The following is a 20,098-nucleotide window of genomic DNA, read 5'->3' as shown; positions in this document are numbered from 1 at the left end:
ATAAATATTTTGGGGAAAAAATTATTGTAATTATATATATATATATATAAGTTCTAAATTATCTAACCTGTACCATTACTTTTTTATTATGTATTTTAATGTACTATAGAACTAAAATTGTGTGTAAAAAAACAACCAATACTTTATTTTATCAATTAGTATATACCATCCAGTCATGAATATACTTAATATGTCATAGAAAACTGAATTTGTCATAACTTACGATCAACTTAAGTCGTAAGTTGGATTTTTTTGTGTGTGATTACTGATGTCTTCATGAACGCTGTAATGTATCCTGTTCTATATACGTGTACGCAAATGTATAGCTTATTATGATAATTATTGTAACAGGTAGTAATATAAAATATTAGTAGTGAACTTCAATCAAACAATACTTTCATTCAGTCTATGGTATCATCAGAGGTATGACTTATTTGAATGTCACTTGGGTATTGTGTGCCTCCCTTTGACAACCAGTGTCAGCTTAAAAAGCTTTAACAACCCACTATAACATATATACATAAAAGGGCTATTCTAAGACAAGTTCACATTAGCATACAAATATTCGTACACATAGCTAACAAATAAGATTCGCATAAATAAGCATCAAATAAAATGGACAAACTATAAAAAGCCAAGGGAAAAGTAATTTTGAAGCATTATTTATATAATACCTTCTTTTTCTCATTTTTCTGAGATTAAGAAGTTCAAAATTTATAGAGTAAAACAAAGTGAATCAGATATACGTAAAATATATATTGTAGATGTTATTAAGGTGTATGAAGTAAATGTGTCTTTAAAACAAGACGTATATTACTAACTACTTTTCTATTTTGTTTCGACCTAAAATTTAAGTAATGTTTATTTTCTTAATGTGTTGTAAGGGAGATGACCTGTGAATGCTGTGTAATAAAATATATTATGTCTATATTTGACGTCTTTATGTTGCTTTGTGAACACAGCCGTATTAAATTTAGCTCAAAATATATTTGACACACGCTCAAAAACTTACTAATCACATTGCTGTTATTTTCATCTTTCTTCTTATACAATATGTACCTTTTAGCTTTATATTTTGTTATTTAAGATACATATTTGCCATGTAATTTGTTTTTTTAACTTAAAACGTACGAAAATGTAGTGAGCATACTTCATGGTAAAGAAACGAGAACAGCCAAAGAGTTGTAAGGTATTATCGTAAAAACAACTTGTCGAAGTGTATAATAAAAAGATTAATACATGTCCTTTTTTATATCGGCCCTGATATGATCCTTCATTTATATCAGCCCATAACCTTAGTCTTAGGCTAAAATGAAGGTTAATAATTCCTGATCCCATATTGAAAAGGCAATGTATTAATCTCTATATAATACTCTTGAATTCTTTTTTAATCTCTGTGTGTGTTGGAAAGAGTTTTAACTTGAACTTGAACTGAATTGATTATAAAATCAATCGTACTATCACTATATCAATTCATTTTTCAACTAATACGCTTACATTCTGAAAGCATTGTTCAGATTAAGAAAACATATGTTAAACAATGTAAAGAAGCAATTTAAGAAGACATTGTACTGTTTTAATGAACAAATATTTTTAGAAACATCGTCTTTGTGTTGTCGGACGGACTTCTTAAGAAAATTTGTTTTAAAAGTACAAACCAATCATATATGGCACACTTCCTTTATTTCGCTCTAAAGAATTTAATATACGAATTTTTTTTTTAATATGCAATCGAAAAGATAAACAAACAACTATAATTCCAGATGAATTAGTTATTCATCAAAATAACAATCTTCAATTTATGTATAACATTATCAGAACAATAGTTATACTATGTAAACATCTTCACAGTTATTTTAGAAAATTTTTGTATGAGAAAAAAGGAAGCTGTCATTTCATTTTTTAAATCAGGCCTTATGTACGAGATTGACACAATATGTGTACATGTTGTCAGAGAGTGAAAAGTAATAAACTGTGTAATAAAATTTTTCGTATGAAACAAACAAAAACAACAACTAGTACTGCATCTGATTGCTTTTCTAGATCTTTTGTACCCCAATAATTTTTACTATAAATGAGCATAGTTTTCATTTAAATAAAAAATAGTAACATGTAGTATACGTGAATGAAACAGTAATATTATGACCACATAATCCAAAGACTACAAGAAGTAAGCATACAGTTCATATATGGTTTATCCCTAAGATAAAATTTATTTTATTATACTATTTTACAAAATAAAAAACTAAAAACTGAGCAACATGAATCCCATTACAAACCGTGGAAATGTCAATTGCTTCAGAAGTGAAGCAGATCCTGCTTTCAGTGTTACATCCATCTTAAAGCATGAATTAAATTAATCATGGAACAAAGATGGGAAAAATCGATCATCGGTATATATGCATAACCTTGACATTTAAGACAATCTCGGATACGTTTTCAATTAAATCTAACTAGGTCACATTTCGTGTGAGACTAGAAATCAAACACTAGCCTAAGGGTATTTGAAATATTCCGGTTTTGTCCTTTTGTGGTGATTAATTGAATATAAATTTCTCTAAACTATGCATGATAAAATGAAATTCATCTGTAGTTATCCTCACAAATGTTAAACATACTCACTTGCAGGATTGGTTGGAAGGTAATAACAAATATCACTGTTGTTTACTAGCGGGAAACTTTGTTCGGAAACTACCAATATACTGCATGTCTTAGTCAATATGACATATTCAAAAGAGGAACAACCTGGGTACTTAGAACACTGCGCAGAACATTCTACTTTTGATCTTGCTTTCGTTTTGACCAGGACGTCATTTGCGGTATATGAACCAATCAGAGGAGCTTTATACCAAATGACAAGTTCCGATGAAGCAAAACCTGCAAAAAAAGTACATACATAAGAACTTTGAATTGAAAAGTGTGGTTCAAGTTGTATGGGAAAACCTGAGTTGACCAAATACAAATTACAAGGTGTTCATTTCTGGAAAAGTCATTTAGCAATTTTATTTACTACTTTTGTGAATCCTTATGATCAAGGGTACGTTTTGCTTTTTTTCCGAAGTGTACAGAATAATGCTAAGTTATACTAAACAATCTACGTTGATTTTCCAACTAATCTAAACGATAGTTTGAAAAGTCTAAATCTAACTCTACTAAAGAAACAGGACACATGAGCAATTAGATTTGTCAAATTAGAATAGATATATGTAGTATCCTACGTAAATAAATCAAATCATTTTTAAAATGTGGCTTATTTATGTAGGAGTTCATTTGTAAGTGTTTCCAGTATAATAGGTACAATTTGCATTATTTTTTTCAATCTGCACATATTAGTTAAACGTATACACCGTATCGTTATCAGTCCGCCATTACTGGACATCACAAAGGTTCCCGTAAAATTTTGTCGTCGAAATACAAAATATCTGACGCCACATTTGAAAAGTGATTGTTGTATGACGTCAATAGTTAAAGCGAGAAAGATTCTCGGGTCAACCAGACAGATTTCCGTATAGTGATAATAACATTAACGGTACCAATTTCCCTGCACCAGATAAGGTGTATTCATGCAGGAGTGATGAGTGATGTAACAGTTGCATTATAAAAATAAATGATCGATTATACTTCCACTCTATTGTAGTTGACGTCAAAATAAAATATTTAAAACATATTTAAAAGTGGCAAATATCGAAACCTTATTGGTTTTTTTTTTACTTTCAGTAATTCTGGTATGAATTTTAAACTAAAACATTGCAGTTAAAGAATGGTAACCCTTGGCGAATAAGATTTTTATAATTATTTAAAACAACATATTTTTTCAATTGGTCATTCTAACGTAGAAAGGGAAAGGACATAACACATGAATGATGATAATACGATAATAGCAGTCAGCTAATTTATCTTTGACATATTATATCAGGAGTGTAACTTCAGACGCACCATATTCATAAACTGTTCAGTTAAATTATAATTATCATAGTTTTTATATGTACGTCTAAGACACTTTTACTGGTTACATCTGAAATGTTGTTTTTTTTTGTGTTTTTTTATGCCATTTACAGCCAAATATCTGGTATCGGTTTTGATTGGACTTTGACACTAGTTGCTTACATAACTATAAACCTTCTGTATTCTGTTGGATAGTTGTTTTATTGGCAATTATAGATTACCACTTTTAATATATGTTTAAAATAATGCATTCATTTTTAAAAACGTGAGAATTGTCAAATAAATTCTCCTTCAAGTGATTTCTTTTTCATCACACCATATCGACACAGTTGGAATGCATACTTATCCAAAAATCAGTAAGTTATCAAGATATATGCTTATGTTTGAGTTTAATCAATAAGTGCATACATTAAGATTAGTAGGTCAAGGTTTACTTCGTTTCGGGATCAAAACATCGGAAGCTATGTACATTCTTATTGTAATGCTCATTGCAATTTATTCCAATATTCTGTGATTTAATTTGTCAAAGAAAAAAAAACACAGGTACATTGTATTTGTTTGTTCTTAACTATTTTGTTCTTCTTCTGCAAAATCCCATAAAATGTTGACATACTGTGTTAGAATAGAAGAAATTCGTTAGATAAATATTTGTTTTGCAAGAAATATCCATTTGATATTGATAATCGATCTTTGTATTTGTCCCTTATTCTCTGTCATACTAATTCCGGTTCCAAACTAAACAAATGAATATATATAAATTAATAATCTATTACTCTTTTTTGTAATTATATTTGAAGTTCATAATTATGAAACTGTGTACTTCATTTAACTAATTTCCATGTCGATATCGGGAAAATGCCGAAGTTCATTTAGAATATTGATCAATAGAACGAACTTGTACTATGAACAATACATTTAAAGTTTCATCTGTCGTTTTAATTTGTTTAATGCGATGATTGTTCAATCATTGACCCTGGATAGATATCAACTGCATTACAGTTTGAAAGCCGACAAGGGCATTATCTTGTTTTGTTGTCTTATTATCGTAATGTAATTCATCCACTGCACTTATTCGTAGTTATACTGAAACGGCTTTCACTTGAATAAGGTAATAAAACAGATTTACAATAATGTTTTTCATTTTGAAATGCTGATGAACTTATTTCTAGAATACAAACTTTAAGATAGATCTCAAACAATATTCGTTCAATTAAACACTCACAACTCCCAGTCTTACTCGTTCAGTTATTCCCTCGACACTTAAATGGGTTTTCTTTTAATCTATCGATTTCTAGAACATAAGCAGAATGCTATACCTGCTTTAAATACTGGACATGCAGGTAGGAAAACAAGAGGGTATGTTGAATAGTTAGGACTTTCATCATTGAAACAGCCGACAACCAAACATTTCAAAAGGCAAATGTATTGGTTCGTATAAATCAAAGGAGCATGAGACTCACGCAAAATAGACTCTATATTCTATTAAAATTGAGAATGGAAATGGGGAATGTGTCAAAGAGACAACAACCCGACCAAATAAAAAACAACAGCAGATCTAGAGGGTCACCAACAGGTCTTCAATGTAGCGAGAAATTCCCGCACCCGGAGGCGTCCTTCAGCTGGCCCCTAAACAAATATATACTAGTCCAGTGGTAATGAGTCCACATGTTAACCGAACGTGACTTCTAATTTATGGATCTTTACGAAGAGTCTATAAATCTTTCAGCGAAACGAAATATTCTTAAACACCACATCAACAGATAACGAATACAACAAGACATGCATTTTAACCTTTACTTGGTTTGACGAACAATATATTTTAATATGACTGCCTAAATAGATAGTCACTTTCGTTTAACAGGGAAAGCAAAATCAAGATTGTATCTCCCGATAACAGAGTAAATACCATATTACAATTTGATATATATATATATATATCACTTTACTCTTCCTATATGATACGTAATATTAAAATCGTTTGGACAAACACATAACCATTATTTTACCTCAATGATATGCTTAAGTTTTCTGTTTAATACTGTCGTTTTTCCTATAAAAACTTATTGAACATGTCCAGACTTAATGAATATAACATTTTAATATCAAATATAGCGACAATCGTATCGCATACACTTGGAAAAATTATCTTTTATAAATTAAAACAATAGACAAAATGAATTAATTATAAATTGGTGGACAACTCTTATCTTTGTATTTGTTTGATCTTTGCTTCCATTTATATTTTTCTTATATTGGGGGAATGAAAGAGACGTAGGACGAACCAATAACGGACGGAAATAAATATTCGTTTCAAAATACAAACGTGTTTAAAATTCTAAAATACGCCCTACAGTTGAAAAGAAATATTCCATCTCCAAAATAAAATCATAAAGCTAACACAACACACGTTTTCCCCATAACAAGAAGTCATATGGTTGTCTTCTTGATTTGACAAAATCAATAAATATCAAAGTTCAGAATCATGATGGGTCAGCATAATACGCTGATCAAATGTGCAAAGATAAAACTAACAGAATTGTGGTCTTTAGTGGATAGTTTTCTCTTTTGCAATCATACCACATCTTCTTATATTTATGTAACAGTTTGCTTTACTTACCAAAGTATTTGAAAAGTTGAACAATACTGAGTAGGTGCGCCCAAAAAGCAATCATTGCTGTTTTCTCACAAACTAACTCTAAATGACCACTGATATACATCCCGAAGACAATATGTCTATTGAGCAAACGTTTTATAGTTTCTAACAAAATAAGAGAAAACACAACTGATCCGTTTAAAAATTGAGATCAGCAAATCTTAAGAATTACTTTTTAAAGGGGAAAAATATCGAAGAGATTTCTAGAATTAAATTATTGCTAATGATCTACCCACTCACTTTACATTTTCAATATACAAACACAAATAATTTCAATGTGCCACTTAGATCAGGTTTTACCAACAGGCAAACGCAAACATCGAAATATGGGTATTGAAATTCTTAAGTTTCAAAAAGAGAGAAAATGTGATAGAGCGTTGTTTTACTGAGGATAAGTATTTAGCAATTAATTTGTATTGTTGTGAAATATCATCGTAAAGTTCTAGGATATTTAAAGATGGTATAGTTTTTAAGTCAATGACACGTAAATTGAAATAAATTCATTCAATTATTCCACATTTTTTTGTGAAATCTTTTATCTTTCAACATGCTCAATAACATATTCAATACAACATTAAAATTAGTGTTAAAATATTAAGATATACAGGCTTAAAAAAAAAGAGTCATTCTGTAAGATTATTACAAGAGATTATTACATTGAATCAACATAGAAAATTTGTGTCTATTAAAAAAAAAGTTTATAAAATACTTTTTTTTACAATATAAAACATTTCTGCGTCTAATTGAAATAAGATAACATGCTTTGACACAGCAACGAAATTTATTAATATCTGTAAACGAAAACACTTCATTAAATAGTTCTTTTTCATAAATTCGTCATATACTGGACACGATCAAATAATATGGGCTTCTATAATGTATTTACAATCATCACAGTCAAACATCCCCGTTTCAATTCTTAATGGTATCTCTTCACATCGAAATTTGACAAAAGTCCTTCTTTGTGTGAAATGACATGACAATTGTACAAGATGTCTAAGTTTCAAAACTGTTCTTAAATAGATTATATATTCTAAGTTTGTTCAAACTTTTAACGTCAATTATGAAACAAAAATCACGTAAATCATGCACGTGGTTAGCCAAGAGGTACAATGTAAGACGGAAAATAACATTGAATAGGTCTAACAGACTTTCAAACCCACATATGAAGAGAACATTGATGTATGATTTGTACAAAGTATGTTTACGTCTAACATGTGACCTAATATTAATAATTAGAAGAGATACGAGTGCCGATTAGTCAAACCTCCCGAAAAAAATACTGACAGTGAAAAACAAATAACTACAATGCGATATCGCGTAAATGTTAAATATAATTAACTGAATTACCAAAACCCTTTGTGTGTGTGGTTTCGCAAGCTACAGGGTATTATTAAAACATGTGACATTGTGTATTGTAAAAGTAGCTTTCACTCAAAGTGACGTTCGTTATCATTTAGTTCGATTTGCTTCGAATTTTTGTCAATTCTTCCGTTTCCCTTATAGCACTTGCTGAAAAATCCGGACATACACGACCAAAACGCAACAAAATGAAAAATAAACGATCTGAAAAGAAAAGCAATATTGATTTGGTGCAATATAGAATACCTTACGACTTATTCCTACATTAGCAATTACCACATGTACTAACCATACTTGACAATACTTGGCAATGTCTGTAAATTTAATTATAAAAATTAACATGATAATCTAATTAAATTGTCTGTGATCACACGGGTGTCTACCAATATACAATTATGTATTGTAATTGACGTTTTATCGATATTGTATGAGTTTACATTAAAGTCATGTGCATTGCGGTGCAATCATAAACCATGATTGTTACATGATATACAAACCTTACATGGATTTAATATTGATAAGGTTCTTTAATTAATCAACGCACTCGGGTGGTGGCAGAATAAATTAATTATCTAATCAAGCAAATTAATGTCGATGCTTTCAGATGCATATGCAATTGTCACATTCCAAAAAGCTGGCAATGCCTATATGTTACAAAAAATTATAACAACTTTTTAAAAATGATTGGAAAAGAATCGTTTGTCTAATAGTCGCCTCTAGTAGTGATTTCGAAATGTAGCTTTTTCGATTAAAACAATAGAGTGTGCACATGATGATATAGTTATCTCCGTCAATACACGATATAAGAGTCATTTCAATGAATATGATGCACCTATTTTCTTCTGTTCAATATAAACATGACTGCTAGTCTTTGTATCTAGTCAATTATAAAGAACATTTATGTATATTCATTGACTTTTTATATACTTTTGAAAACAAAATGTCGTGTCTACGGCGCTATCAACCTTACATGTAATCAGGAATACTTTTTTTTAAATTTTATTTGTACGTTCTTTTAATGTTTTCCATATCATTGTTTACTTTGAATCTCATCTTTTAACTAGATAAGTCATTAAGAGAACTTTACTGCTGATTACACGTACTTGAAATAACTGTTAAATTTGTTCATATCATAATTTTCTTTAAGAAGGGCGATTTAAAACTTGACATGTTGACATGTTGCATAGACGTCTATTTTTTTCAATGCGTATGTTACATGTTTTAGACTTAGAACTTCAATATCTGTATATGGCTTATTTGACCCCTTCCTAGACCAAGCTTTTGTATTATGTGTAATTTTATTATAGTTTTATGTTTTGCATTTATTATCATCTTGTTGTGAAAATGTACAAAAGTCATGTTTATGCATAATATGTATATGTATATTTATATATATTGTTTATTTTTGTATGAGAAACATTTTCGCTCTGATTAAATAACAGTATTGCACTTCTCCTTCTAATTTCATTTATGCCGTGACTAAATGAACCACTACATATTTTAAAAATTAATGCTATACTCGCTGGTTCATTCAAGTAAATGTTACCCCTGGTTGTTTGTTTGGATTGAAGGAGAAAAGCATACATAAAAGTAAATATTTATCTAAACATCTAAACATTTGACAACTTTACAACAGATGTTCGCCATCGAAAAACCCGTGAACATACCAGACGTACATCATAATGTATTCATACTTCGTCTGAAATTGGGATATCGGTACAATACTACCTAGACTGTGTTCATCATCAATATACGATGCATCAATTTAAGTTTTATAACGTCTTTAACGTAGTAATTTTACTTCGTGATATATTCTTGAGACATTGAGTAAATACATTCAGAAAAATTTAAACACATGTCATCTTAGCATTTTAATTACTCGTATTTAATGAGACCAGATTTGTTTATGTCATATCAAGAATAAACATGATTTTCTATTCAATTTTGTGTTTGCGTGTCTCTGTTGTAGCGCCTGAATCGGGTTCGTATCTGCGTTCGTGCCTATGCTCTTGATTGGAATTGAAAGCCTATTGACATACAAATTCTGTGTTTGTTTTATACCATTCGTACTAGATGTATGAAATTCATTAAGAACATGAAGTCACAAGTACTGTAATTGCGCACTTACATGTATATATCTTACAATTTTTTTAGACCAAATTACTTGCTTAATAGTATGACTATTGTGTTTATGGTATTTGTCTACCCCAAATAATTTCAAGTAAATGTACTAATTATATTGAACTTAGAACACAAATGTTTATTTTGAAAGAAAGTTTTCTTACAATCGATATGTTTCTCTTTTCATTGATAATCTCTTTCAATTATTAATCTTAATCAACCATTCGTGTCAATACAATTATTGTTATATTCCATTACAAATATTAGAGAGATTGATTAATGAATATATTAATTATACATAAAAATATATCAGAAATTTGTTGTTCAATCTAAATTGAAACAGATTAAAACAAACATAGTTTATGTAACATGTATTTAACATTTGGTAGTTTTAAATCGAAAACTAATCATTCTAAGTCTACCAAATTGTAATTTCTTATTTTTATTTTATTTTTTTATACATAAAAAAAACTGACTTGTTATGCACTTACATTTTCCTCAAAACTATAGCCTCATATCAAAATCACCATTCATAGTTGTACCAGTGAGTGTAACATTAGATGTGTGCTTACTACCAAAATATCCCTTAATTATAATCGATGCAAGCAAAATGTTATAATTATGATCTTCAAATCGTTTTTTTTTTTTTTCTTTTCTGGTGGAATACGTTTGGGATATCTGTGCATTTGAAAATGTCATGAATGCATATTTGTAGTTCCAATCATTTACTAGTTTGTTTTCCAAAATTTCAATCCTGTTGGTTTTTGGGGAAGCATGCAAGAAATGTGTTTACATTTGTGTTATATATATATTCATGTCCTTTTTGGTTTATATCTCCTCCACGGTTTCGGTTCGTATGCATCCTTAGCTTTTAAATATAAGGATTTGAGCTTTTCTGATGATTAAGGTAACGTAACTCTAGAAAAGGGCTTCGGACGCATGACATTTATGATGTGCGTTTTTTTGTATCTGAGGTTTTGTTTATTTAAAGTTATGTTATCTTTACATTATTTATTGACATTTTTCCTTGGTATAACATTTGAAATGAGTTTTATGGAATTTTAAACTGTAAAGAAATAACAAATGGTTAGTTAAATTCATTGTATTGCTTATCTCAGTGGATATGCATAACTTACAAAATGTATTATCGGTTTCATATGGTTACATGCATTAAACCATTAAACAACAATAAGTTGCACTATTTCAAGTGCTACGGTATATTGTTGCAGACCGCTTGGATATCCATATACTTTAGTAAACTGTTAGGGTTAAGAAACTTTCAGTATTGCGTGGTGAGTTAAAAGTGTATTATCTTACCAATGTTGTAATTAGATCTTTATATATAGTTTACATTGGCACTAATATCGATTTTGTCATTAGCAAATTAAAACATACCAAAATCTGTATTCTTTTCAAAGGGGATGTATAGAGACACACACACGTTAATTTTAATTATAGAGGGTAAACTCCAATATACTACTCATTGTCGATAAATATATTTTTGGTATTGCACAAGTCATGTCTTCTTTGACTGTTCATGACGAAAATACTAAATCCCTGGGATGTGTTTTAGTTGATTTAAGTCAAATTCGAAAGTCCATAATCACATGGCAAAATCAAAAGAACTGTCATATTCCTGACGGTACAGGCATTTTCAAATGTAGAAAATGGTGGATTAAACCTGGTTTTATAGCTCTAAACCTCTCACTTAACAGCGAGTACTCTCAAATCGTACGTTCTTGTTAAATTGACCTGTTGAGACTATTTGAAATGCATGTTTTGTTATTTATGTTAACATGTACCTGGTCAATATTCCATTTTTGATTGTTTTGAATTTTTACAAATTTTCACTTCTTCGCACTATGAACATCAAACTTACTTTCTTTCTCTTTTAATACTGTTTCGGCACCTTTACATGAAGAACAAACAGTTTTGTCGGGCACTAATTGCATAATTTTATTGTTGATATTCATCCAACATGTACCAAGTTTTGGATTAGTTTTATTGACATACAAGAAATTTGTTGGTATTACTAAACGGAAGATTATATAGATAGAAGAAGAATTTTCCTTTACCTGTTTATAATATGACGTATTTTGTCATACTTGTTTTTCTAAAATTGTTTAACATTTCACAGCGGTTTTATACTTTTACTTTAATCAACCCTTTTTTTATAAACTATGTGTTTACATTGTATCACAGATCAAATTGTTCACCATTGTGTGTAAATTTGCGTTACTACGTGTTTTGATAACACTAAGTCATTCCAAATGATTTTTAATAGTGTGTCTTTCTATGTTGTGATGTTATAATATTGTTTCAGAAAAGGGAGAAGGTAAGGTTTCATTAAAACGTTTATTCCCGCTGCAATTGCATGCACCTGTTCTAAGTCAGGAATCTGATGTTCAGCGGTTGTCGTCATTTATGTGGTTCATAAATGTTTTTGTTTTTCGTTTTTATATAGATTATACCGTAGGTTTTCACGTTTGAATGGTTTTACACTAGTAATTTTTGGGGGCCTTTATAGCTTGCTGTTCGGTTTGAGTCAAAGCTCCATGTTGAAGGCCGTACCTTTACTTATAATAATTATCTTTTATGAAGTGTCACTTGAATGAAGAGTTGTTGCATTGGCACTCATACTTCTATATCTATAAAAAGTATATCTTAATCTGATGTATTTTTTTCAATACGGTTACTTCATTGGATAAAATATTCATTTGTCTTTTGTTTTTTAAATGTTTCAAGAAAAATTATTGTCGAAATGTCTAAGTGTTCCCATGGTTATGGTATCTTGTTTAAAATCGTTTGCATATTTAAGATACCGTTGAAAACTGTTTAGAAAACAGCAGTATTGTTTTGAAAGTATATAGCAAATGAATACGCTAGAATTTCAATGCGAATTATTTACACGGTAAATTTATAATTTTAAAGGAGTATACATAGATTAGCAATAAGTTAATTAATAAACATTGTGAACTCTCCGTACTCCAAAAAAGTATAAAAATAGAAATGTCCTACTTAATAGCTGCTGCATGTCATGATCTCGATCTCTTTTACGGATAACATGTACATTATATACAAATCATTTGCTAATGGTTATTTTTGCAATTGCGTGTTGTGATTTGTGCGATTAAATGAAGCACGATATTCATTCTTTTCCATATCAATTAAAAGCCCGCAATTTAAATTAGTCATTACAAAATGCAATATCGTGTTATAGAATTACACATGCATAATCTTTTCAAAACTTTAAAGAAATCTTTTAAAAAACTCCCAGGCAATCTATTAAAAAAATACCAGGAAATCTTTGAAAACAAACATAAACAAACAAAGTTAAAACAAACTCGGCGATCATTACAAGTTATATCGGTGACTCTAAATCCGACCATCGTTATCTATCAAAACAAACTTTAAACTATGCAAATTCAAGATTCAAAAGTACCAAATGCAGAAACTGCACTGATAATTTTTTAAAGGATAATATTTTAATATCGATGACACTGATTCAGACCATCTTCAATACTTAGTATCTTAGTTATGACATTTTCATAGCAATTCAAAATTACAACAGTTCACCTTTATCATGGTAATGACTATGAAATATCTACACAATTGGTTATCAAAGGTACCAGGATTAAATTTAATACGCCAGACACGCGTTTCGTCTACATAAGACTCATCAGTGACGCTCAGATCAAAATTGTGATAAAGCCAAACAAGTAGAAAGTTGAAGAGCATTGCGTATCAAAAATTCCAAAAAGTTGTGCGAAATACAAACTGTTAGATTTAGTTTTCACTGCAACATTAAAGTGGAGTTAAAGTCTTATAAGATTGTAAGAATGTGTTATTATCATATCACCCCGCACTTTTAAGACTTGGCTGTTGTTTTCTACAGCAGTTTGGTCAAATTGCTGACCAGTTGAACAATTTTTTATTAAAGCAGATCACAATTTGGTCAGAATTTTTAATAAACTGCAATAGGTGGAGAGCAACACGAACAGTCAAGTTGCGGTAATTAAACAGTGTACTTTGATTGTCAGTGACGAATTTTCATTTAAATACATAAGGAAATGCTTGTATGGTTGTACCCAGGCAATAATATGACAGTTATTGTCCATTAGTTTGTTTTTTTGATTTTTCATTTCATAAAGGACTTTCCGTTTCGGATTTTTCTTTGAATTTGGTATCGTCGTTAATTAGATTTTAAGCAGATAGTTTCCTAATTAATTAATATTGCAAACTTCCTGTACTCCTCTAAAATAAAAAAAAAAGTAATGCAACACTTAATATTCAACTATATAATGGTGAATGATATGCATAATATCGTGTCCTTTCGTCATTTTTACGGATAACGATCTTCACATGCAATTCATTATGGTAGGGTTTTTTTTGTTGATGTGATTTATTTGTAAGTGCGTGTTGTGATTTCATTTGTCTTTTCAAATGCAATATTTTGTTTTATAATCTGCACATTCAGGCGATCTATAACAAATTCATCCGAAATCTATTAGAACACTTCAAAAAAATCTATGTAATAAATTATCAGGAAATATATCCAAACAAAACTTTATAATAAAATTAACGGTACCAATTTTCTTGCACCAGATGCGCATTTCGACAATACATGTCTCTTCAGTGATGCTCGTAGCCAAAATATTTGAAATCCAAAGCTTATATAAAAGATGAAGAGCTATAATCCAAAAGGTCCAAAAAGTATAGCCAAATCCATGAAAGGAATCAGAGCTTTGCATGAGGGAGATACATTCCTTAATTTATAATAATTTCTATCATTTTGTAACAGTAAAATTTAATAACACAAAAAATCCGTATTTTCATGCTAGTACCGAAGTACAGGCTACTGGGGTGGTGATACCCTTGGGGGACTAATCGTCCACCAGCAGAGGCATCGACCCAGTGGTAGTAATAAAATTAACGGTACCAATTTTCTTGCACCAGATGCGCATTTCGACAATACATGTCTCTTCAGTGATGCTCGTGGCCAAAATATTTGAAATCCAAAGCTTATATAAAAGATGAAGAGCTATAATCCAAAAGGTCCAAAAAGTATAGCCAAATCCATGAAAGTAATCAGAGCTTTGCATGAGGGAGATACATTCCTTAATTTATAATAATTTCTATCATTTTGTAACAGTAAAATTTAATAACACAAAAAATCCGTATTTTCATGCCAGTACCGAAGTACTGGCTACTGGGGTGGTGATACCCTCGGGGACTAATAGTCCACCAGCAGAGGCATCGACCCAGTGGTAGTAATAAAATTAACGGTACCAATTTTCTTGCACCAGACGCGCATTTCAACAATACATGTCTCTTCAGTGATGCTCGTGGCCAAAATATTTGAAATCCAAAGCTTATATAAAAGATGAAGAGCTATAATCCAAAAGGTCCAAAAAGTATAGCCAAATCCATGAAAGGAATCAGAGCTTTGCATGAGGGAGATACATTCCTTAATTTATAATAATTTCTATCATTTTGTAACAGTAAAATTTAATAACACAAAAAATCCGTATTTTCATGCCAGTACCGAAGTACTGGCTACAGGGGTGGTGATACCCTCGGGGACTAATAGTCCACCAGCAGAGGCATCGACCATAACATACGTAAAAGCTGAAAGTTCAATTATAGCCTGTGAATATCGGCGATTATGAATCAGACCATCGTTATTTATTAAAACTAACTATTTATAGTATGTAAATTCCAGATACAAAAGTATGATCATGAAAAGCAGAGACTGCACTCATAATTTGTAAAAAGATAATATTTTTATCGGTACTGATACAGACCATCGTCAATACTGTCTTGCCTAATACGACAACTTTTAAACATCACGCAAACAAACACATTGGAAAATGTAAATGAATGCAAGAAGTCTATATTTTATGATCAGGTTAAACCTAAAATATACTGTGTGCAAAAAAAAGATGTGAAACATCTATGCTTCATTCAAATAATCTAATAAAAAAAATATAAATAGTAAACTCCAAAACATGCATATGATTCCAAAAGATAGTTCATGCATAACTAGATATTTTTGAGTATTTTAGATAGATAAATAAGTGTAATTCAAAACAAAAATGATAAATCACTATGCCAGAAATAAGGATGAGAATGTATTTGTTAATTTAAAAAAAAAACTGAAAGAATTAATATGTCTAAGGGTAAACTCACACGTCAAAGCGAAGTAAAAAGACAAGCCAAAAAAGATTGATTGGTTGGTTAGAGATTGCTTTACGCCGCACTAGCACAAAAAGACTCTACCGCCGGGCAATTTCAATAAAGAAAAGACGACAATAACACAAATAACAAACAAAAACCAGTATAAAAATAAACTAAAGACAGAGCTACAGGAGCCAAAAGAGTCAAAAATGTCGAGATCGATGGAAAGAGAATTTGAAGAAACATGCCCTTTTGTGAATATAGACAAAGCATATTACAAGGAACTCTTTTCACGGCTTAAACTATAACGTGTCGTTAAAGACAAAAACAAGCAAAACCAAGGAGCAAACAAAGACTAAAAAAATCCATCAGGACATTTCCATCAACAATTATAAATAAGAAATAAGAAACAACACGAACTCCACTAACAACTGGGAGTGAAAGATATATAATGATCATATACTAAACTGTAAAGTTTATATGCACCAGTATTTTGGTTTTGTTAAAACATAGGGCTGTGAGGCATATTTGCAAGGTTATTATAACGTGAATTTCTAAGATTTTAAATTCTGTTCAACCACCTCTCTTGATTACTTTGAATCATCTTCAGAATCCAATTTGGTCGCTATCCATGTGTATGTAAACTGGTAGGATTTTAAATATGTGTTTCTTACAGATGAAGTATAGAGATCATATTAGAAGTTAAACAAAAAAAATGTTTGATTTCACCACACAAGGGGCGTAGTTTTTGAAACAGCTGTTTTTACAAAGTGCAACATATATAGTCAATATATTCCGTGCTCGTTGAACAAATTTTGTGTCTTCATTTTAAAGACTTTAAATTAGATAAACTTAACAGATGTTAAAATCGTCAGAAAGGGAAATAAATGAGGCTGCTGTGTATAGTCATTGATATATTATTTAATTTTACCAGTCTTTAAAAACTTTAAGCATAATCGTGCACCTAATGTAGGAAATCAGGGCTGTTTCTATGTAATGTCATTAAAACGAAAGTTTATGTACAGAAAATATATATTTAATCACTTGCTTCATTATTATTCACGTGTCATGCCTCTGTCAAGACATATATACTAAAAAAGGGACGCAAGATACCAGAGGGACAGTCAAACTCATAAATCGAAAATAAATTGACAACGTCATGGCTTAAAATGAAAAAGACAAACAGTAAAACAATAGTACACATTACACAACATAGAAAACTAAAGAACCGAGGTGATCTCAGGTGCTCCTGAAGGGTAAGCAGATCCTGCGTCACATGTGTCACCCGTCGTGTTGCTCATGTTATAACAAATCCGGTAGATAGTCCAACATAGGATAGAAACCATTATTTACAGGCCGTGGTGTGAACCTGTGTGCGAATGATGTCAATTTGAGAAGCTCAATGGCAAACATTTTACTTTTGTACTTGTGTGTAGCTTGTATATCGGGTAAATTTAAATCATGTTCTCTAGAAAGCAGATCTTGTACATTAAAATTGGTTTTAACATGTTAATATTTTAAGAATACCATAAAATATGTTCATTATATGTCGTACTAATTGTTTTCTTCCACGTAAGCTATTTTCCAATATAAATAGTATGTATTGAAATGAGAAGAAGCTTGTCAAATAAAAAAAAAGAATTAATAATGTACTTAGGTGAGGTTAGGTGAAAATTAATGAATTAAGAAGTTGAAATTGATACTATAAGCTGGTAGAGCATCAATTAAGGATAAAAATGAGCTAAAAATATTGATAGGTAATGGACTTTCTTTTCGAGATATTTGAGATTTAAAATATGGCGGAAAAAGGCTGACTCGGATTTTTACCTTATATTTGCATTGGCATTATTAGGTCTCAAAACAAAAGAAAGAAAATTAAGAATCTTCTAAAATTTTGGTAAATGACCTTTCATGAGCTATTAAGTCTTATATGAAAAAATAAATGGGTGTTATGGGGCAAAATATTTTACATTGTATTGTATGGAGAAACACCAAGGAGTCCGAACATTTGACACAAATTCCAAAACTTCACCCAGGAGGAAATGTGAACTACTTATGATAACCTAAATTCGATGTTGACTTTATTCGTATTTCTATCATTTATTGTTCTAAATCAGGTAACGTGGCGTTTTTGTTTAAAGTACCTAATGTATGTTTGGATTGCTTGGCATGTTAAATTATTGACTAACAGAACAAAATGTACTGATAAACATTAAAAGAACATCGCTTAAAAGCATTATTAAATTCTACACTACCTACCAAAATACAAAGTCTCAATAGATTTGAAGAAAAGTTTCTCGGAATCGGACTTACATATCATGATTATACACTTTTGTTTATACTTTTGTGATTCATTTTGAATTGAGGGCATATCATTGGTAGTTTATGGTTACGGATATTCAAATAACAATTTGTTTTAATGTTATAATCGCATAAACGTTTCCGTTGAGTATTAATTATTCCAATCAAGCAAAGCTATCTAGAATTACCACCTTGATACCTATCTTATAAATATTTGTTTTTTAGTAGCGTAGTCATTGACATTCGAACTATTGACTCAATACTGAATAAACTTCTTTTATTTTTCAATATATTCTAACTGTACACGTATTATTTCAATCAAGCAAGGGAACTCATCTTTCAATTTGCTACTAAACCGGAATCAATTTTAGTCCATGAAAACACAGGATGAATCTCAGGTGCTCGGGATCCAGAATCGTTAGTGAATCATGCTTTATTTGTAGCAACTGTTGTCTTGCTCATGTTTAGTATAAACCTGCTTATAGGTATAATTTTGAAGGTCACATATATCACGTGATCCTAATTTGATATTTTCATGACCTTGTTCATACTAGAAACAAACTATCAAACTGTCGCCATAAGATTCTGTCCATGCTTATGCATGACTGACCGTTTCCATAAATTCGAAAGTTAATTATGTGTAAATTTCAAATTCTTTGATAAATCATAAACGAGCAAATAACCCGTTTCTTGTCAACTATATTTATTTGAAACTTTTTAAAAATGACACCAAAAAACCTTTGTCTCATATTATCATAGTACTCTTTTATATACTCCCACCCTGGCAGCGCAGTCTATGGTTTCCGATAATACCGTTCTCTCAGTAGTATTTACCATACACTAGGATATATTAAACAAACACGTAATAACTAATATTTAAAAAACAAGCTCAAATTAAAGCTAAAACTCCTCCCAAAAGTTTAAGATACAATAATCACTCTAAGAATATTAAAAACTGTCTCACATGCTTTACAGAATTTATGTGTATATTTATTATTTTATTTATCTTTACTTTCTTTGATTATCTATTTTAACAATTGTGCGCTTATTAAGTTTTGATTGTTAAATTTATCTATTATTTTGGTTTTTTTTGTATAAGTTTTACTCACCGAGATAATGCAATGCATAAAGTAAAACAGCGTATATCCAGCAGGTATTCATAGCTTCAAAATACATCTACTGAAACATTTTCACTTTACATTTCCAATACCAATGTACTCAACTGGTTAACAGCAGTTGTATATGTTAATTTTTCTTTAAAATACAATTTTATCACACGTTAAATTCAAACACCGTTAAAGCTGTGTTAACTATGGATTTTACATTTACAACACTGGTCAATTCGCTAAAGACAAATTCAATTTAAAATAAGCGATATGGCTACTTTTTAAAGTCTTATATTTATATCAAATGATCACGAATTGTTTAAAATATTTCATAATGAAACATAATGCTGTTACTCATCAGACATAATGTATTATAGCTTTATCTTTTATTAAGCTTTTGAATTTTTAGACCGCTAGCACCACGGAAGAGACA

The 20,098-nt window shown here is 30.3% G+C and overlaps 1 protein-coding gene across 1 annotated transcript in view; it reads right to left on the bottom strand.

Annotated features, from left to right (window-relative positions):
- Positions 1-19,802, bottom strand: part of LOC139481666 (teneurin-3-like) — a 29,678-nt gene extending 9,876 nt beyond the window's left edge. The window contains exons 1-2 of the mRNA XM_071265120.1: positions 19,669-19,802; positions 2,623-2,877 (exon numbers count right to left, since the gene is read on the bottom strand). Of these exons, the coding sequence (XP_071121221.1) occupies positions 2,623-2,877; positions 19,669-19,735 (322 nt within the window). The 5' untranslated portion in view covers positions 19,736-19,802. The remainder of the gene's footprint in view (positions 1-2,622; positions 2,878-19,668) is intronic.
- Between the last annotated feature and the right edge of the window lie 296 nt (positions 19,803-20,098).

Source organism: Mytilus edulis, chromosome 7 (assembly GCF_963676685.1).
Source record: "Mytilus edulis chromosome 7, xbMytEdul2.2, whole genome shotgun sequence".
Taxonomy (NCBI): domain Eukaryota; kingdom Metazoa; phylum Mollusca; class Bivalvia; order Mytilida; family Mytilidae; genus Mytilus; species Mytilus edulis.
This window is presented reverse-complemented; position numbering and strand designations above follow the sequence as displayed.